This window comes from Ictalurus furcatus, chromosome 23, assembly GCF_023375685.1.
Source record: "Ictalurus furcatus strain D&B chromosome 23, Billie_1.0, whole genome shotgun sequence".
Lineage (NCBI taxonomy): Eukaryota > Metazoa > Chordata > Actinopteri > Siluriformes > Ictaluridae > Ictalurus > Ictalurus furcatus.
In genome coordinates, this window is record NC_071277.1 from 13176958 (window position 1) to 13199567 (window position 22610).

General features: G+C 35.8%; 1 protein-coding gene across 3 annotated transcripts; it reads right to left on the bottom strand.

Moving 5' to 3' along the window:
* Nucleotides 1-800: 800 nt before the first annotated feature.
* Nucleotides 801-21080, bottom strand: epb41b (erythrocyte membrane protein band 4.1b). 3 transcript variants are annotated; one of them, XM_053611667.1, is made up of 26 exons: nt 20193-21080; nt 18247-18346; nt 18038-18142; nt 17829-17871; nt 17656-17731; nt 15783-16001; nt 15223-15310; nt 14957-15109; nt 14455-14549; nt 14103-14248; nt 13819-13923; nt 13284-13595; nt 12976-13095; nt 11675-12415; nt 7389-7550; nt 7130-7303; nt 5816-5944; nt 4604-4774; nt 4254-4457; nt 3782-3985; nt 3595-3687; nt 3234-3406; nt 2984-3013; nt 2729-2791; nt 1675-1857; nt 801-1552 (listed from the first exon to the last, which is right to left on the bottom strand). In XM_053611667.1, the coding sequence occupies exons 2-26, from the start codon at nt 18307-18309 to the stop codon at nt 1523-1525; spliced, it is 3882 nt and encodes a 1293-aa protein (XP_053467642.1). In that variant the 5' UTR covers nt 18310-18346; nt 20193-21080; the 3' UTR covers nt 801-1522. The 3 variants fall into 3 exon arrangements, with proteins under 3 accessions (XP_053467642.1, XP_053467641.1, XP_053467640.1); XM_053611666.1 differs by having other exon boundaries at nt 3782-3982; nt 7389-7586; nt 20193-21079; XM_053611665.1 differs by having other exon boundaries at nt 7389-7586; nt 20193-21078.
* Nucleotides 21081-22610: the final 1530 nt, after the last annotated feature.

Below are 22610 nucleotides of genomic sequence, written 5' to 3' on the forward strand. Positions count from 1 at the left end.
ATTTCCACATGCTCAAAAGACATCACATGTTTACTTGAGTTCACATGGGCACTTTCAGGGCATAACATAGTGAAGTGGTTTCCACATGTGATCACATATTATTCACATAATCACATGTAAAATGTATGTGATTTGTCCATAAGTATTGTGTCAGAATTGTGCCGATGCAACTCCCACTCCCATACAACTAGAGTTACACCAAAGTCTGTAGCTATGCCTGAGATCTGAAAAGCGATGTGCACAGTTTTGGTATTAACTCAACACTACAATTCATTAGTCTTACTTGAAACGGTTAATTTTACAACATATTGAATTCGTAAAATAATTAATCATTGCTGACAAAACGTTGTTCATGTTTTGTTTGTGTCTGCGTTGTGGAGAGCTGGCAAAAGAAAATAATTTGCAGAAGGATTGATTCTTTATGAAATAGTTTTCACAGTTTCAAAAATAATGTATTTTTACTGTTCGTGCTGTATGTTCACTGTTGTCAGAGATCATTTCTTGCCTGTTATACTGCCTTTGCAAACATATTTATAGCAGACTACTGCATTTGTGTCTGTGTATGCATTTGTTCAAAGAGATGACTTTGAAGAAATGTCAGACAGTGTATAAAGGGGGACCAACCCCTGAGAAAGAACATACTTAATACCTCCCCCATCACATCCTGGGCCATATTTATCAAAGCTCAGAAGTTACATCAGCAGTTTCTCTTGGGACTATATATATATATATATATATATATATATATATATATATACACACACACACACACACATATATATATAAGCATATATACAATGTCTTAATATTTTAGCAGACTTTATGGCAAATAAAATATTGTCATGACAAGAATAAATCAACATAACTTGTACAAACAGACTGTAAGTGGAATTTTGTGTTATCTCCATATACAGACTGCAAACCTAATAAACAAACTATAACTGGGCATTTTCAAAGTGAATCTAAGTCTATTTTTTATATTCTTCTGCTTCTTCTTATTATTATTTATTTTGAAAACCACACCTATACACATAATGACAATAAAAGCATTTCAACATCCATTCCAAGATCCTGATAATACTGGCTGAAGAACTTCTGCAATCCTAAAAGTGATCTGAGTTTGGGGTTTAATTCTGATCATTTTAATTGGTCTCTGATGATTGGCATAATGCTAATATTACCCAAATAAACCTACACATATTTTGCTTCAATTCTGATTCTCGTTAGGTTTCCACAGCTTTTAAAATGTAGCTACTGAATACTGACAAGCCTACATCAACAGTGATATCATCACATTCGTTACCAGATATTAGACATGTGCTTTAGGCCACAAACCACTGTAATGCTAAGTATTACAAAATATAGGTTCTATAGTATTTACTGCAGATAAAAATAAAAACTGTATACAGCTTATATTACCAAGTAATAATAGCAATGCGTCAATGACAAAATGGTGTAACAAAGAAAATAGGTTCTGTTGATATGACAGAGGATTCGCTCTGGATAACAGGCTGGAGCGACATCACATGGCCAATAATCCATCTGCTCCCATCTGGAAAATAAAATAATCTGTCAGTGATGGATAAGAGACAAGCCCTTGTTCTGCTTTGGACAAATAGAGCCATCAATTTCACACAGAAATGTGATCTAATGTTTGAGGTGTGTGAGACTCACTATGTCTATGCCAGTAAATAGCTCGCCATTGGGTAATTTGGGGTAGACAACAGGAGTGTATGATGAGAGACGCCTGTCCCACTCAGTGGGACCAAACACAGGCAAGTCCTCCATAAAGAGGCGCTTTAACTCGCTGACGCTGGCATGGTGCCTCAACACCAACTCCTGAGTCACATCAAAGTCCTGAGAGAGAGGGGGGGGCGGAGCGAGAGAGAGTTCATAAGACTTATTAATTAATGTACTAAACAGATTCACCGACCACTTCATTAGGAACACCTGTACACTTGCTCATTCATGTAATTATTCAATCTTAAAATCATAGATACAGGTCAAGAGCTGTTTTCAATGACTATGTTTACATGCACATCAAATTCTGATTAAGGTCTATATTCGGGTTACAGTCATGTTCTGAATACGATGTTTATATGTGTATAGGCATCGGAAAATTCCTGTATTTATGGTTGCTGTAAGTATGACTGAGTTGCCATTCCTAAATACCTAGCCTACCTTCTGTCTGTCAGCACCCACAATTCCTTGCAGACTGAGCATGCGCACATATCTCCTTTAAGTGGATTTTCTAAATAAGGTGTTTACATGCAACAAATTTCCAAGGAAAACAGGCATATTCCAGGGTTGGGATTCAGAATTTGGGGAATCAGATTGTGATGTTTACATGACTCAATACTAATCAGAATATTGCCATTGATGTGCTATTGATGTGCATGTAAATGTAGCCAATGTTCACGTCAAAAATGGGGAAAAGATGTGATCTTAGTCAATTCCTGCTCTTGGCTGACAGGAGTGGAACCCAATGTGATCTTCTGCTGTGTGTAGCCCACAACTGAAATAACTAAGAACATGTTTTTCTCCATTCTGATGTTTGATGAAAACATTAACTGAAGCTCTTGACCTGTACCTGCATGACTTTATGTATTGTGCTGCTGCCGCATGATAGACTGATCGAAAACTGATGTGCATAGATGTGTGTTTCTAATAAACAAATAATGAACAAATATTGAATAATAAATATATCTCTAGTTAAATGTTTACAAACCTCTAACATTAGAATGCTGTGACGGATGTAAATGGATTCACCCTCAATTCTCTTCTCTCTTCTCTATAATAGAATAAAAAACAAAAAGGCAACAAGTGGAGCAGCAGATGTACAGTATGTCTTTGTGTACCAATCCATTTTATGTAAATATCATATATATTATATGCATTTATGAATTTATCTTGGGGTTGTATGCATTTTAGAGTGAACAGTAAGAATAATAATACAGACAAATTCAAAGATTGATTGGCCAACCTTTCTCTTAATGATGGACTCTGTTTCCACCTGTAGAGGCAATGAAAGGTGATGGTCACTGGAAAAGTTTATCCGTTACAGATTAAACCTAGTCCTATGCCTTTTTAAACAAACGATACCCCCGAAATGTGGATGTCAATACAATATGGACACATAATATTCACTACTTACATTTTGTCCTGCTCACAGATAATACACATACAATACAGAACACGGTTTAATTATTTGTTTATTATTGGTGTGTTTATACCTTAGAATCCTGTGTTATGTCTTGTGTGATCTCTTGCGTGATGTCTAGTCTCTTTAGACTCTCCTCTTGATAGGTGGGTCTTGTGACGCGAACAGATTGTGCAGTGGGCGTTGATGTCATTGGCTGGTCAGCTGGAGTCAGTGCGATGACAGAAACTGAAGGAGGTTTGAATCCTAACAAAAGAAGAAAAAGAGAGAAGTAGAAATTCAGTCACTGAACTCTATTTAACCCAGTGGTTTCCAGTCACAATCACAACACTTTCACCTATCAGGTCCTTAAAAAGCTTTCTTATTAACCAGTTCCACCATGTTTCCTTTTATAAACACAAATATACTGTATGTTCACTTATCCCATGTTTTACCTGCCACTTTTTTTCTATCTTCTGCCAAGGTTTGCTTCTTAAACAACTCCTCCTTCCTACGCCGGTCTTCCTCAGCTCTCCTGTCCACGCTCACTGCCAAGACATATTGAAAGAGATGAGATAAGAATAAGATCTGAGAGCAGGACAGAAAGATGACTTAAAGAGCCTAGAAAGTTTTTTTTTTTACCTGATTTTTTAGAAACAGGCTCCAGCAGGAGGAACCAGTCATCAATCACTTCCCTATGACGCCCTTCTGCTTTTAGTCCAGGCACAGAGGGATGAAGTCTTCTGTCCTCCACCACATGGCTTTTCTTCACATCCTCTCTGAGTCGCCCCTTCTGCACCTCCCTTAATCTCTTTTCTTCCAGAATCCACATCTCTGACACACCTGCTGCAGCACAACCAATATAAAAGTCAACAAAGCCTATTAATTTACACCACTGTCCCATTTTTAGCACACAGGAGGGGTTTACATTTTATGTTTATCTCTTAAATGTAATTGAGAATAAACACAACTTAAAAAGTAAGGATGAATAGATTTATCGGCAATCAACCATGGTTTGCTCATTAGCAAAGCTATATTGTAATTCTATAGTTTGCCTGATTCTGATAAAAATAGAGATTGAATTTAACCATAAATTACAATTAGCTAATAATACCTGTGGAAATGGCCTTCTTCTCAATCTGTGCTGGTGTAAAAAGCACAAACCAGTTGTCTTCATCCTCATGCATTGTGGCAGGAATTTTCTTTTCTATTCCTCCTACTATCACTTGCTTCTCTTTGATGATCATCGGCTTCTTGTCAAATGTTACTTCCTTTTCCTTGATTGTGACTGTTTGCTGAGATCTCAGGCCTGCTGCATCTTCAGAAATCAAAAAAGCCATACAGTGAGATATATATGTGTGTGTGTGTGTGTGTGTGTGTGTGTGTATATATATATATATATATATATATATATATATATATATATATATATATATAAAATACTTGGTTCGGTTTTAGTTGTACCTGACAGGGGTAGTGAAGGTTGCATGGTCTGTGTAGATCGTGGAAGCAATTCCAGCAAAATGTACCAGTCATCTTTCATCTGGACAGGTGTTAGAGGGTTTGCTCTTTGGAGTTTCGCCTCTACCCTCCGTCTAATCTCTGCTTTTTGCTCTGCTGTGTCCATGGTAGCACCTTGCAGTTGTAAAAATACAGAAGTGATGATGTGGATGGAATTTATAGCGTTGTATATGGAGTTATATGGGTCATTCCATCTCAAGTGGTCCAATAATTGCAAAGTTGGTTGCTCGACCATTTTTTAACTTTCCTAATGTTTTTTTGAGTGATATTGTTATTGCAAAATCAACAGTTTTTTAAAAATATAATTTTACTTGGTTTAACTACAACGGCCATCTTTGTGTCATAGCACACAACAAATTTTGGTTATACCGTTGTTTATGGAAACCTCAATATCTCAGCTCAGGATGGGCCAAGCTCCTTGGAACAAAAACTGATCTCTAGAGCACATTACAAGGTACATGTACAAATATAAATATTTTGCACATTCTTGTTCCTTAGACTTAGAACTTAAGTCCAAATGTAGTGCTCAAGATTACTTACAGTTCCACATTTAGGGTCAATTTATAATGGGAAGGGTTCGAGTCTCAATCTTAATTTTTTTAGGGGATACCTAGGTAAATATAGTGTAAGTCCGAATGCAGAACATTTCAGGTTTGAGACTTCTCTTATTTTTTATGGGTGTGAGAAAGTGCATTTTTAATTTTGGGTTGAATATCCCTGGTGGGGGACCAAATACGAATCTAAAATTTTTAACAGAAATAAATCCTCTATATTAGCATTCTGCTGTAAAAATTGTAAGCCAACTGCCTAATGTGTTGGTGAGGTAGCGTATATTAACGTTATGTCAGAATCTGTAATCAAATATAAATGATGTGAAATCCAATTTTACAGACAGTGAATTGGTCAGTCATTTGAAGAATCAATACAATAACCCAATCCATACAATATCCCTACTATAAACTACTCATACAAAGATATGAAAGTTATGAGTAGGTTATATTAATATATCATTCTATACTGATCAATATGTCACTATTTTATTCATAAATATTTTACAAACAAAATACTGTTGTTGTTTTTTTTTCCATAGAGTCATCTGTCCAAAGTAGTAGCTACTGTGTATATATAAAATACTTGATATGGTTTTAGTTGTACCTGATAGAGGAAGTGCAGATTCCAGCAAAATGTGCCAGTCATCATTCATCTGGACAGGTGTTAGAGTGTTTGCTCTTTGGAGTTTCGCCTCTATCCACCGTCTAATCTCTGCATTTTGCTCTGCTGTGTCTGTGGAAGCAGCTTGCAGTTGTAAAACTACAGAAGTGATGATGTGGATGGAATTTATACCATTGTATATGGCGTTATATGGGTCATTCCATCTCAAGTGGTCCAATAATTGCAGTTAAATAATTGCAATAATTGCATATTTGGGATCAAATCTATTCATGCATATCAACTGTACACCTGTACCAAAATGATAGCTCAAGCTGGTGCTTTAAATCTGGCCCTCGAGGTCCACTGTCCTGCAGAGTTTACATCCAACCTCACAATTTTTACAGCAGAAGGCTGTACAATGCATAGAGGTAATCACAGAAAAAAATTAGGAAAGTTAAAAATTGTTGAGCAAGCTGCATTGGACCACTTGAGATGGAATGACCCATATAGTACCACTTATACCACTTATACCACACAATACCACTTTAGTAGGAACACCTGGGATTCTGCTCATTCATGCAATAATCAAATCAGCCAATCATGTGACAGCAATGCAATGCATAAAATTATGCAGATATAGGTCAAACATTTCACTTAATGTTCACATCAAACATCAGAATGGGAGGGGGACTTCTGGGATTTTCCTGCAGTCTATAGAGTTTACACTGAATGATGAGGGAAAAAAATCCACTTCACCAAAACTGGACAGCTGGAGTGTGGAAAAATCTCAGCTGTTTTTTTTCCCTGTCTTCACCTGTCCAGTTTCAATAAAACTATTCCCACTGTAGCCTCAAATTCCTGTAATTAGATAATTGCATGAATTACCAGTGGTACCGGTATTCCTATTAAAGTGGCCAGCGAGTGTATGTACTCACATAATTACCTTTTACATTATGTAAAGTTAGTTAGCTAACAGTTGATGTTTTGGTTATTGTTAGTTAGCTGGCTAGTTAAGCCAACTGCCTAATGTGTTGGTGAGGTAGCGTATATTAATGTTATGTCAGAATCTGTAATCAAATATAAATTATGTGAGATGCTAAGCTGTAAAAACATAATAATATGATTACAGGCTCCAGCTGGATCCAATTTTACAGACAACGAATTGGTCAGTCATTTGAAGAATCAATACAATAACCCAATCCATACAATTTCCGTATTTACTATGAAGAGAGATAAAAAGAGAAGAAAAGGTGTTTGGGACTGGAGAAATGAGACATGTAACTGTGACTCAGCAAACGTTAGTAATATATTCCTCACCTGAAGGAACACCTCTTTTCTCAAAAGGTACTGGATTCATCTGAACCACTTCATGAGATGTTTCTACCATTTCTCTTCTGTCCACCTCAAATGTTATTGTCTTTACTTCCTTTTCAACTAGCTGTACTTCCTCCTCTGTGGTCTCTTTGTAAACATCTACAGCTTTAGCAAACACTGAAATAAACAAAATACAACAATACATGTGATTTTGCAGATTCGTACAGTACGTGTGTGAGTCTTCATATATCTCTGGGTTTACCTTCTTCTTTAGGAGAAACATCCTGCTGGATAAACCAGTCATTATCCACCGGTATCTGTGTCTGCTCTTCTCTTTGTGCTGGTAAAGTTGTTTGTGTTTCTCTCAGATGAATTGCTCTCTCTTCACTCCATTTCTTTTCCTTGCCCAAGTTAATGTGTTCCTCTGCCACATGTACGGAAGATGACTGGATATCAATCTCTAATAATGTAAAAGGGGGGGAAATATACATATACTGTATGTACATAGATGTCTGTAACAAATAACATTTTGATTGGAAGTAATGCAAGTAAGTGGAACCATGGCTTCAGCAACTGCCTGTGGAATTTATGGCACAAATAATTAAGTTTATGACTTCCTTCTTAAGGTTTGCCCTTGCAGTATGATCACTGGGCTCCATCACTGACTGTGCATTGTCAAATAGGTAGGCTTTTTTGCTTATTGCAATGCCAAAAACATCAACTAGAATTATGTCCAGAACACCTCACATTCAGAACTCGTAAAATCAAATGAAGCACCTGTATATACTGCACATGTCTAAATATTGAATAATCAGATCTTGAGTCACAGAGTTAAATTACTACTTGTGGTCACAGATGTGAGCCCAGTGTTCCTATCTTTATATTTTGATCTCCCATGCATACCAAGCTGCTCTAATCCTTTTTCTGAATTTGAATCCTTAATATTTAGTACTATTGTGGTAAGACATGCCTGGAGATCATTTGACCTTTCATGAGGTCCCAAGAATGCTCAATTTGTAATCATTTCTCTATGGGGTTAACATCAAACTAGAATCTTCTACAAAGGTAGAACCTAAAATTATAATATCATACAAATTAGCTGTACTAAATCACTTAAGGCAATCTATAAACTACTCATACGAATATATGAACATTATGAGCAGGTTATATTATTATCATTCCACACTGATCAATATGTCATTATTTTATTCATCAATATTTTACAAAGAAAATACTGTTGTTTTTTCCATAGAGTCATCTGTCCGAAGTAGCAGCTACTGTGAATATATAAAATAATTGATGTGGTTTTAGTTGTATCACAGTTGTAGCCACTCATCTTTCATCTGGACAGGTGTTAGAGTGTTTGCTTTTTGGAGTTTCGCCTCTATCCACCATCTAATCTCTGCTTTTTGTTCTGCTGTGTCCGTGGTAGGACCTTGTAGTTTTAAAAATACAGAAGTGATGACGTGGATGGAATTTATACCATTGTATATAGGCTTATATAGTAAATTACCACTATAGATTTTCTATATACAGTAATGTGCAAATGTTTTAGGCACTGTAAATTTTTCAATACTGATATTGTCTTAGATGCTTGACTTCTGCATTATTAAGTCAGTTAAAAAAAAAAATACATTTCCAAGCATTATATTTCCAACCTAAAATTCCAAAATGAAATGTAGCAGAAAATGTTTGTAGGTCAGTAAAAAAGGTAACATACTATGCAGCAGACCACTTTTCAGGCAAAAAAGTGAATACCGGCTATTAGGGATTAGCTCCAAAAACAGAAGCAAGTGTGACAGTCAAAATGACCAGAAGAGCTGTGTCAAATTCTCCAAGCTGCTCCGAAAAATCTCCCAGTCAATTTCCTTTTAAATCTTCCCAGAATATATCTGAGACTACTGATGTACGGTATGATGTAAAGACAAAGGGTTATCATACCAAATATTGACTTTTTTAGTTTAGTGCTGTTAATGCTTTTTATCGAAGTTATATTTTATGTAGAAAATTCATTATTTTTCAAAGACATCTTACGTACTTACACTGTGTCTCAATAGCACATTCAAAATCATTTATATAGATGAAAGGATTAGGTCAAAACTTGTGTGGTGACCGTATAGGCTTTGTATTGTAAGAAGAGAAAAGAGCTTTCAGTGTTCTTTTTTCTATTTTTAATGTAGTTTTTATTCTTATCATGCAAGTGATCAATTTGTTTTTACTAACAGCACATTCATGAAGCCTTGCAACATCTTTGTGACCCACTCCATTCCTATTCATTTAACCAGAGGTGGGTAGTAACGTGCTATATTTACTTTGTTACATTTGCTTGAGTAACTTTTTGAAAAAAAAAGAGTACTTTTCAGAGTAGATTTAATTGGCCATACTTATACTCTTATTCAAGCTAATTTTTAATCACAGATATGTACTTTTACTTCACTACATTCAGGGGCCTTCCTCCGTTACTGTTAAATATTAATGAATATATGTAGTTTTAATAATTAGTTTATATCACGTATAACGAGGTGGCGAGTCTCGCGATACACTGCAGAGGTCTGAATGTGGACACAACAACTACTCACAACCGGCTCAGTCCTGGAAGATAATGACCGAAGAGGGGGAAGACATGAGCGCTGAAGGGAGGACACACACTCACACACTCACACACACACACACTATCTCTCTACACATACTTTCTCTTCTGTTCTGTTCCATAGACTGTTATTTTGTTCTCAGTTGTCTTGTTTAAATGCAGATGCTGAAAAGTTTGTGTTAACATGTTGTGAAAATAAAGACAGTCAACTGTTGGGAAAATGTTACTTTTTGGGGTGTGTGTGAGATTTTGTGTTGAAAATGACAGGTTGTGTGTTGTTACAGGACTGGGATATGCTGCTTCATCTTGAACCCAGGTTTTGTATCATATAAACAGAACAGAAAGACTTTCAAAGAGATGTGTGAGTTCTCCTGATTTTCAGGAGATTCAGGATTTTCCCTTCATTTTAATCAGATCTGAAGTAGCTAGCAACTTGCTACTTGAGTAGTCTTCTCAATAGATACTTTATTACTCTTACTTAAGTAATTATTAACATTATTACTTTTACTGTTACTTGAGTAGTTTTACTTGTACTTGAGTAAAATATTTGGCTACTCTACCCACCTCTGCATTAAACTGATATACAGGCAAATTAAAATAATACTACAGCTACATATTAGTGCTTCATAACAGTGTTATAAGTGCAAAATTGATAACCACTTGAAAATAATTTATTCTCCTGATGGACAGGATTCTTATAAACAAAGTTGCATTGAAATAGTTTTGGATACAGATGGACATCCACCACATTAGTTAATCTACATCCAATTCCAAGTTCAGATGACTACATGCTGTAAATACAGCTCCCAGAAAGTAAGATAACAGTAAGAGAATGCCTCAAAGCTTCATGACTGTGCTTACACTATTTTAAATAACTATTCATTATGCTTACCAGCCACTTTAGTAGGAACACCTGTGATCCTGCTCAATCATGCAATAATCAAATCAGCCAATGATGTAACAGCAATGCAGTACATAAAATTATGCAGATATAGGTCAAATACTTCAGTTAATGTTCACATCAAACATCAGAATGGGGCGGGGGGGGGGGGGGGGTGTATCTCCTGGGATTTTCCTTAATATGATAATTATGTAGAGTTTACACGAAATGGTGAGAAAAAAAATCCAGTGAGCGTTAGTTCTGTGGGTGAAAAACCTTGTTCATGAGAAACGTCAGAGGAGAATGGCCAGACTGGATCAAGCTGACAGGAAGGCTACAGTAGCTCAAATAAAAACCCTTATACACACTGTGGTGAGCAGGGAAGCATCTCAGAAAACAAAAAAACATGCCAAAGCTTGAGGGGGATGAATTACAACAGCAAAATGACCACATTAAGTTCCATTGCTGTCAGCCCAGAACGTGAATCTGAGGCTATACTGAGCACAGGTTCACCAAAACTGGACAGCTGACGGTGCAAAAATCTCGCCTGGTCTTTTCTCTGTTTTCACCTGTCCAGTTTTGATGAACCTGTGCCCACTGTAGCCTCAGATTCCTGCTACTGGATAATTGCATAAATTAGCAGTGGTACAGGTGTTCCTATTAAAGTGGTCAGTGAAAAATACAGAAGCAGATATATATAAGATATAGTCTTGGATATTATTTCCCTTTATGTCATAAAAACAGATGCATACTATGTAAAAATCTAATTGTCACTTCACAAGTCTGACATAAATCCTCCAGTACTGCTTTATAATATAGTTATGCAATTGATATGAATGTGTTGTGGAGGCCCAATAAAGGTGTATTTCAAAAAAGTGTTTCCAATTAGTGTATAAACTAGCAATTCATTAGACTATTGCTTATTGTATACAGTATACTGCTTTTAACAGACTCAAGACACCTTTAAAACCCTTTAAAGTTTTTTTGTGAATTATTATTGGATATTATAATTGCAGACAAACACACATGACATATATACCATTCAGTAACCTTTACAGATCTGAATGAAGTTGCATACCTGCACTTGCTGAAGATACCAACAAGGGTTTGCGATCCAGCAAAAGGTACCAGTCACCTCTCTCTTCTCGTTCTTGTATTTTCTGTTTAATATCCTGCAGCTTTTGTTCAGAAGTTTCCACTCTTAATATTCTTGCAGGTGCTGAAGATTCCATCAGTTTGTGCTCCAGCAAAATGTACCAGTCGTCGCTCTCCCCTCGTTGTCTCCCTGCCTGCTGCACTTTTGCTAGTTTTTGCTCCAAAATTTCTACTTCCTGTAATCTGAATTTCAGCCTTTCTATGTCCTGCAGTCTTTGTTCAATACTCTCCACTTCTAGTAATGTTTCCTCTAACTCCTCTATATTTTCCTCAGATACTACCTGCCTTGTCTTTAACATCAATTCATGTACTGTGTCTACTCCTTCCATCCCTCTCATTCTTTGTTCAACAAAAACCTTCTGAGATTGTCCAGTATAAGTTTCTACTTCTTGTGCTCTCTGCTCATACATTACTACTGTTTGTATTTCCTCCCCATCCCCATCCTGTACTATTTCCTCCCTCATAACTTTTAGTATTTGCTCATTGCCTTCAATATCCAACTCTAGATTTTCTCCAACAGCGTCTGGTCTCATTAGGTTTCTTTCCATTTCCAGTTCCTCATGCTGTTCAATCACAGCCTCAACCTTTATACTCTTCTGTGAGGTTCCTCCTATCCATTCCAGCTCTTCTCTCTGCTCTTTAGCCTGAGAGGACTGCAGGGACACTGAGGATAAAAACAAAAATATTAATGCCTGATCTCTATCAGTGTTGCCAGGTCAGCAGATTAGCAGCAGAATTAGGACTTTTTTGTCATCAGGTCTAGAGATGGATTTTCTGCATTATTTTCGTTAATTATATCAAAAGCTTTGCAGGCCAAATATATGAGCTGAAGTTTATTTTTAAATGCAATCAGTAAACGCATCAGTGAAACTGCAACACTCCTCTTACTGTACGACTGTGTCAGTGAATTGGTCTGCTTATTCACATTTTAGGACCTTGATGAAAGAACTTTATAATATATTTGTACTGGTAGCCATGATTTTGGGCTGTAAAATAAGGTTTGGAATGATCTGATTTTCAGTTTGCTTGGGTATCAGTCTGGCTTCACTGACTCATTTATTTAGGATTGTTCTGCATGGCCTTTAGGGATAGTTTGGTTAGACAGACCCATCTATTTATCATGAAAAGATGGGAAGACAATTTTTAGCCACTTGTATGTACACAAGCTATGAAATTTAGTACCTGAAAACCTCCTTAGTAACAATCTGCAAAATCAGAACTCACATGATAGGTTCTTCAGGGTCCAAAAAGTGGGCTGATAAGTACGGGGTTCGAGGAGGACATACCAATCATCAGCTTGCAGTTTCCAAAGCTGCAATGTAGCACTTTCCATAATGCCAGTATCTGTGCAAAACATTTAGATGGGAAAATGTTAATGTAGTCATGCTGTAACAAATTTAATTCAGGCCTGCTGTATTTTTTCATGACAATAGAACAACTAAGAATAATCATGATTAAAGTGGAAAGGAAATGTTGAAAAGGAGAGTTAAAATGCAAGCACAGACAAACAGAGAGGAGAAGATTAAATTTACCTGGAGATAAGGATGACAAAGAATGCTGAGTGTGAAAGGAGCGCCCACCCAACAGATGAAACCACTCGTTATCCTGCTCATCCACTTCCTCTCTTTCTTTATAAGCAAGGGTCTCTCCACCTGTTAGTTTGTCCTTGTCTGTGTGCACATCTAGCCTCATTAGGTTTCTTTCCATTTCCAGTTCCTCATGTTGTTCTGTCACAGCCTGAACCTCTTTTCTTATTTTGACAACCCTTATACTCTTCTCTGAGGTTCCTTCTTTCCACTCCAGCTCTTCTCTCTGCTCTTCAGCTTGAGAGGACTGCAGGGACACTGAAGGTAAAAACTAAAATATTAATGCTTGATCTGTATCAGTGTTTCCAGCAGGATTAGGACTTTTTTGGGGTCAAAAGGTCTGGAGTTGGATTTTCTGCATTAATTACATTAATTATATAAAATGCTTTGCAGGTCAAATGCAGTGAAGGTTGACAATTTGTGAACCATCATAATCATATTTTGGCCTGAACAGGATATAGATAGTTTCACTGGACTCTACCTGGGCCAGTAGTAGGCCATGATTCATCAGAGCCAAGCACTTGGAACCAGTCGTCAACCTCAGTTCGGTTTGGGCGCTTCAAATCCACAAGGCTTCTCTCTTTTGCTGGAAGAATAATTATTAACAGCAGTTGACACACATACATGTATTCTTAAAAACACTGGGCTGTATTCAGTGTTGGCGACTAAAAGTAGCACAGAGATATTTATGCAATGAAATTTATGCGTATTCAGAGGTGGGTTAAGCATCTTAGCCTTAAATCGATATTCACAAATCGCACGCACCTTTTCTCTTGATGGCTGAGCGTGAGAAGTGTGGAGCTGGTCGCTTGGTGGTGGAGCTGGCTTCTAGAGATTCTGCTTGAGTGAGCCCATGGAAACGAAACCTAGAACCCAAGCGTAGCAGTCCCTCTGGGGCCTTGTCTCGGTTCCTAAGTGCATGTGTTAAATATTGATTTACTTGTTTATGTGTCTAGAAATATGAAGTACTTCATGGTTTCTCTCATTTGAACTGCAGCAGAAGCTTGATTCAGATGAATTACATACTATGTTGTAATTAGGGTTCCTTTGAGGACTACTACAAATTATGATACTTATGGCTGTGTACAACTGTATATCACCATCTATAAACTGCTACCTGAAGAAGGCATGATGCTCCACAGCATTTCTCCACAGGCATTTGCAGGCACGGTAGCTGGGCAGGATGAATTTGATGGTATTTTCAGATCCATCCTGGTTAGGATCCAAAAAGAATTGCTCATATATTCACAATTTCATATTCAAGATTAATGTCTACTAAATTGTTTTATTACTAAAATAGCTTGGTAGGTTCTAATTCTGCTGGTTTCCCCCATCATCATCATCATCTTCATTTTCATCATCATCATCATCAAATATCTTATACAAGTATATTATTGCTAATACACTCTTAGTAAAAATTGTTCCTCAAGAGTTCTTTGTCAACTCATGTTATTAGCCAGGATAGTTTAATTTTCCCAAACAATATGTAAAGAAATAATATATATTCTTTATATATAAAAAAGAAATATAATAATAATAATAATAATAATAATAATACAATAATAAAAAAGATTTCCATTCTTGAGGCAGCATGTTAGGCGTATGATACACAGGCTTACCTCTGAGTCAAAAATCCTGAGATGGAAGTTGCTGCGTTTGTAAGTCATATTCAGAACTCTTGCCCAGTTGAAACTCATTGTCTTTTCCTCATCCTCATACACCACTAGAACATCAGCACATACCCCCAGCATCACATTTTCTCCACTGGCATCCTATACACACAGACCGATAAACACAAACAAATCAAATAATATATTTACATACTGACACAAAGAAAAACTTATGCCAGCATGATACACTACACAAGCACATTTCCTCATGTTACCTTGGCAGGATGCAGGTGTACTCCGTACAGGTCGAGCGTCTTGACATTCTCTAGGAAAAGCTGATCTGCTTTAGCAGGACTCATAGGTCTGCATTGACACATACAGAAAATTGCTTTGTGTATTTTATATGGATCTGTGTGAGTGTGTGAGCATGTGTATTGCTGTTTTTTTAGAAGAATCCTAAAACTTATCTTCTAATTGAATTAGATTTAAGAAATTAAAATATGCTTTTGTATTTTCCTTTTAAAGTAACAGTAACATCTTTGTCATTTTTAGTAATGTATCCTTTTTGTTTTTATTATATTTTATGTTCTATGGTTACTAAATTGAAAATGCTACACATGATGATGCTGAACATTATATATATATATATATATATATATATATATATATATATATATATATATATATACACACACACACACACAGACATGAATATATATATATATATATATATATATATATATATATAGATAGATAGATAGATAGATATAGATAGATATAGATATATGTGTATATATGAGATTATATATGGTATGTTTGTGGATAACCCAAATACTTGAGTGTGCGATGCAGCTCTGTCACATTCTCTTCCAGCTCTGGAGTCTGACTTGGTGCGAGGGGAATGTTACTGAAAAACTCTTTCCCATGTAACTCAGGATTATAATCCCCAAATTCCGACTGGATCACGAATGATCCCAAAACTGTCAACATATCTGATGGACAGGGCAGACGGCCAGTCAGGATGTCTGTCCTTAGCTGAAGACACAGTAAGTATCTGAGGAAAAAAATAAGAATGAATAAGGAAGTAAATAAATACATGGAGCGAATTGGTTATACACACACATATCAATGGGCAAACATTCTCATGGAACTGAAACATGTTTAAACAGCTTGAACAACTTTTGTTGAAGCTTGATGAGCGTGTGATGTGTTTACTGTGTCTCTCTCTATACAGGAGCTAAATATTCAAAGAATTATACAAAACAGACATTTTGACATTGTAAATGCATTTTACTGGTATTTTTTTATACTGGACAGAAATGGCAGCTTTTTACAAATAAATGACACAAAATATGTTTTCTTGGTTAGCACATTTCAGTTTAGGATGGGTTATGTTTAGATAATGTTTTAATACTGTAATATATACAGTGGGGTCCAAAAGACTGAGACCACTATTGAAAATGCTTCTATTTTGCATTCTTTTTTAATACATTTGCATACAACAATATTCATTACAGATTAATGACAAAAAATTGAGTGAAAAGTAGAATCTTTCAAATATTTACATGCACTTCAGAGTTTCTTAGTATTTGCTATGTCCCCTTTTTGCTTTAATGACAGTGAGCACTTGAGCTGGCATGGACTCCACAAGTTTGTGCAAAAACTTATGGATCATTTTAGATCAAATCCATCAGCGTATCATCTAAACACATGCTTCAATAGATGAGATTAGGGATGAGGAAAATTTGACAAAGCAGTTAACGTGGTCAATATCACAAATTTGCTTACATTTAATTTAAAAATTAAAGTAATTTAATTAATCAACTTTCTAAAAACCTTCTGTTTATTTCCAATTTTTAAAGAAAAAAAAATCCCAGGTCAATGGAAAAGCTAATGGTGTTAAGTGTACTTGTATTTGTGGGCAGGTTATTATATTTTTATGGGGACCAAATGTGCCCACAAGCGTAGAAATATCTGACAGTTTTGACTGCTTTTTTCACAGAAAATGCAAAAACTAAAAGAGCCAAAAGATGTCCTTTTGGTTACTGAGGCTGCAGATAAGGTTAATGGTAGGTGTATGCATAGCATTAGCTACAGAAATACACCATATGGTCAAAGGTTTCTGTTCAGCTGACCATCACACCCATATGTGGTTCTTCCCCAAACTGTTGCCACAAAGTTGGAAGCACGCAATTTTATAGAATGTCTTTGTATGCTGTAATATTACAATTTCCCTTCACTGGAACTAAGGGGCCCAGATGTGTTCCAGCATGACAATACCTCTGTGCATAAAACGAGCTCCATGAAGACGTGGTTTGCCAAGGTTTGAGTGGAAGAACTTGAGTGTCCTGTACAGAGCCCTGACCTCAACCCTACTGGGATGAACTGGAACACTGACTGCACCCCAGGCCTCCTCTCCTGACATCAGGGTCTGATCTCACTAATGCCCTTCTGGCTAAATGGGCAAATCCCTACAACCATGCTCCAAAATATAGCGGACAGCCTTCCCAGGAGATTGGAGGCTGTTATAACAGGAAAGGGGGACTAAATCTGGAATGGGATGGTCAAAAAGCACATATGGGTGTGATTGTCAGGTTTCCACAAACTTTTGCCCATATAGTCTACCTATGTCAATAGAAGGAGAGAGAGAGAGAGAGAGAGAGAGAGCGAGAGAGAGAGAGAGAGAGCAAGAGAGAGAGAGATTTTACCTTGTGATGTCCTCAGCCAATACAGAAGGATCAGGTGGGTAAAACTTGACACTGAATGTAAATGTAGCATCAGGACCTAAAACCACAATCAGCAGTGACCATAAGCATAAATGCACACAAACACACAGATCTGATATGTTCTGAACACCACAGAACAGAACAATATTACGCACTTATGATCTGCTTGTGAACCTGTTTAGAAAGGTCCAGCCACACCTGCAGAAGAAAAATAAAATGTCAGAAATGTACTATATTACAAGTATTAACTACTATAAAGCCATATTTAAATCAGATAAAAAATTCAATATAACACTTCCTTTGTGTAATTAAATGTTATACTCTCTAACATAGATATCAAAATATCTAGAATGAAATCATTCACCTTGTTGTTGGATGAATCCCATGCTGCCAGGCCAAAATAGTCCCTCTCCAGCAGGTTGAGATACTCACAGACTTTATCAAACAGAACCTGGCCCACTGCTTTTTTCTATAAACACAGATACATAAAAATGCTCTCATAATCTGAGATTTTTTGTAAAACAGATTATTGATAGAATTATTGGGAGGTAAATACTGGGACTGGGAACTGACCTCCAGGTCCCTCGCAATGATCGTGTCATCCAAAAGTATAACTCGGTAACGGAACATCGTCATCTGTACTCTTCTTCAACACTGATTTTTATAAGCTTATCTGAAATGAATTATGACACAGCAAAAGGTTAGTGATTATAAAAATGTTATTTACATGCTACTAAATATATGAGACATTTTACACCAAAATATCACTTAAGATTAAAAACAAGACTTTTCTGTTTTCTGTTATGTCTCTGATTCTAGTGAACACTCCAGAATTATTGACATCTTCATAAAACAGAGCAAAATTATTATATAAAATAAACATTGAGGAGAAGCTATTTTATGTATATTCTAACAAAAAAAAAACAATTCACTTTCGAACTACATTTAAATAATATTGTTTTTTATAATATTATATAATATTATATTATTACAAGCTCCCCGCTTATCCTATTGGGTCACGGGGAACCTGGAGCCTATCCCAGGCAGCATGGGGCACAAGGCGGGGTACAATCACATACACACTTACACACCCACTCATACACTACGGACACTTTAGACACACCAATCAGCCTACCATGCATGTCTTTGGACTGGGGGAGGAAACCGGAGTACCCGGAGGAAACCCCCGCAGCACGGGGAGAACATGCAAACTCCACACACACAGTGCATATACATACACATAAATGTATATAAAAACATACATACACACATATATACACACACAATATGTATTAATGCAAACTATATTAATAATTATCATAATTGTTATTATATTCATTATTATTATTATGTGCATGCATGTTTATCTAGAAACTATAGAGAATGACCTCTATCCCATTAATAAAGATCTTGAAAATAATTATCTATTTTCAAGAAGAAAACTCTGGATAATAGCCTGGATATGGTCATTTGTTATTTTTATGATTATGATAATGATGATGATTATTATAATTATTCTTTTTTAACAAAGACATATCTGACCTTATTAACAGTCAACGCTTTATGGCTCAATATCTTAAAACTACAGAATTATTGGATAAAACCTTAATTTACCAAGAGGATTTACTGTGTAATTTTTGAAGAGTGCATTTGTATTCCTATCTATGTATGTATGAGGGATGGAAAGTTGCCCTGCCCACACTGCACAGTTCTGTTGAAAGATAGGGCTATGGGTGTTTTAAGGAGATAAACATAAAACACCCTCAATAAACCCACTCACACACGTACATGCGGGAATAAAAACATATATATACTATATATAAATACTGTACATAATCTATTCCATCGATCAAAATACAAGCAAGTACGATTAAAAAACTGAAATTTGCTTGATAAAGTTGTCTGATTAATGTTGGTGGTTTAATACTTTATCGACAGGAATATGTGCTGATAAAAAGCAAAATGCCTCATAGCTCCTGCTATTTTCCTCAGAATTGAGTGCTATGTAATTGAATTAACATAAACTTAAGCAGCATATTTCTTTAACTTCTTTTTATCTTCTGTCAAGTGATAGTACATGCTGAAGTAATGTTTCTTTGATTGTTCTGTTTACCAAAATATTTAAATGACTTAAAATCATCACTTTCATTTCTCCAAATCCTCAGTCAAACCTTACTCTCAACTGCAACACAATTTAAAATCAATCAGGTATTAAATTTTTTAAAATAATAATCTGTAGATTATCCTTAGATTGCCTATCCCATCTATTAAGTACATTATTTAGCTTTACAGTGATATAAAAAATATATTTATATTTACTTTCTATTTACCATGTTATAAAAGCAATCACACTATTGACTGTATAGGTTAGACGTGCCTATTATTTGTACTTAGTTCTTGCATTGCACTACATTGCATTTTTTATCATTTGTTTATTTAATTTCATTTTATTTTTTTTACACACAATCAGACTATTTCTATAAGCAAAATCACTGAAACCAATAAAACTATAAGCTTACCTGGTCAAGTGAAATCTTCATTAGCTCTCACTTCATTTGCTTACTCTAGAACTCAGTGAGGACGCAGGTCGCAACTCAACCGAAGCTTCCATGACGTTACAGCTCAGATAAGGGCAAAGAGAGCTTCAAAAGAAAACTAGGCTATCTTTTAGTATGCATACAGTAACTACTGTACTACAGTGAGTACAGGGCATTTCTGCAGGTACAGAACTGCATGAAAGTTTGTGAACCCTTTAGAATTGTCTATATTTCTGCATAATTATGAAATAAAACATCATCGGATTTTCACACAAGTCCTAAAAGTAGACAAAGAGAATCCAGTTAAACAAATGAGACAAAAATAGAGTGGCAAAAGTTTGTGAACTTTTGCTTTTAGTATCTGCTGCGCTTGTGCAGCAATAACTAAAAGTAACTGTTGATCAGCTGCACATCGGCTTGAAGGAATTTTAAATCATTCCCCAGTACAGAACAGCTTCAACTCTGGGATGTTGGAGGTTTTCCTCACATGAACTGTTTGCTTTGTGTTCTTCTACAACATTTCTATTGGATTGGTCAGGACTCTGACTTTACAAAACATTAACTTTATTCTTCTTTAACCATTCTTTGTTAGAATGATTTGTGTGCTTAGGGTTGTTGTCAACTCTTTTTCTGAGGTCCTCAGAAATAATTTTGTTCATGCCATGATACACTTCATCAAACATGTAATGTGAAGATACATCCCTGTTCTTTAAATAAAACAGGGCGCACACTCACACCTGATTGTCATCCCATTGATTGAAAACACCTGACTCTAGCCAAAGGTTCACATAATTTTGCCACTCATAGATGTAATATTGGATCATTTTCCTTAATAAATAAATACCAAGTATAATATTTTGTCTCATTTCTTTAATTGGGTTCTCTTTGTCCACTTTTAGTACTTGTGTGAAAATCTGATGAAGTTTTAATTAATATTTATGCAGATATATAGTAAATTCAAAAACTTTCAAGCGTCATAGTTATTGGCCTGTTTAACTGATCACTTGAATGAAATGGGTTTAATCCATACCGTATAACTGGAAAATAACATTGTCCTGTCTGTGGACGGTTCAGGAATAGAATGCGCTATGGCTTCATCAAAAATCCAGAATATTATTGTACAAGGTTGAATAATAAGCCTACTATCAGAATGTTTAAAAAAAAAATCTGCTCTGTGGGCATCCATAGATTTTTATATCTACATCTAAAGGGGTCACTGGCTGAAAAATTTGAGAACCCCTGAGCTAAACAGTGTGAGACCAATCATGGAAATAAAATGTGACAGTAATGGATTTGTATGATTCACAAACATTTTACAAATTTAATTGAATCCCCAGGGAAGCTTTTCAGCAAAAAAGCAGACGTCAGTTTACAAGGTACTGAATACAGAGATACCAGCTGTCAGACTATAATGATATTTAAAAATGGCATTGCTAAATAATGTAATTATATATATTTGAATGAGGCTTGCAGAATTAAATGTCCAGCCTTTTAATAATTTAAGATATATTTTTTTTTTAAATTTGAACATTGAGTCTTTTTTTGAATCTCAGACTTTAAAAACTGATCAGTTGAGAATTAATAAAGAGCACATATTTTATTTAAATATTCTAATATTTAAATATATATCAGTTACATGTAGGTGTTAAAGATAATTATCAAAATAACTTAAAATGCAGTATTTGGCAACCATTTAGAGAATGGGCAAAAACGATTGCATACATTACATACAACGATTCACTTTTTCCACTGACATACCTGGAAAAACAACCTACCTCTTTGTCTCACAATCATCTTTCTCATGATAACCCCTTTTGGGGGGGGGGGGCATGGCAGAACAGTACCATATTATATGATTAGATTGGCAATCATTCAGTCGGAAATATTTCCAGATTACTCAGTTGCAGACTACTCTCAGGACATAACTGGACATTGTTGTACCTTGTGGAAGCAGACAAAAAAGCAACAAATGTCAAACGTTTGCACAAAACTCTTCATAGAAAGATTTCCATTTTTATTAGTTTGTACTATTTTAGAACAATAATGAAAACATTAAGACTATGAAATACATATACATATGGAATTATGCAGTGACCAAGAAATGTGTTAAACAAAATATGGGTTAGTGTTAGGGAAAGATGTTCTAGGGGGAAGCTGGTTACCTTTTGTTTTGGTTTTGTTTTTCTTTATATAGGTCTGATTGCATTATTGCCCTTTACTTGCAGAAGATCATAGACCAGTTTAATATTCACATTTATTTAGCAGATGCTTTATCCAAATGAGGAAATACAAGCAAAGCGGTATATCAAGCAGAGAACAAAACAAGTAGTGCTACCATACAAGATTATTAAATGAGTTTTAGCAGAGCAGAGTTCTCCGAACTATGTATTCATTTGTTAA

Coding starts and splice junctions, on each gene's coding strand:
- epb41b (XM_053611665.1), bottom strand. CDS start 18,309: ATGACGATGTTCCGTTACCGAGTTATACTTTTGGATGACACGATCATT. Junction 13,924..14,102: donor CTCAGCCATCAAGAGAAAAG/GTGCGTGCGATT, acceptor TTATTCTTCCAG/CAAAAGAGAGAAGCCTTGTG. Junction 3,986..4,253: donor GAAGAAGGCCATTTCCACAG/GTATTATTAGCT, acceptor GTTGTGCTGCAG/CAGGTGTGTCAGAGATGTGG.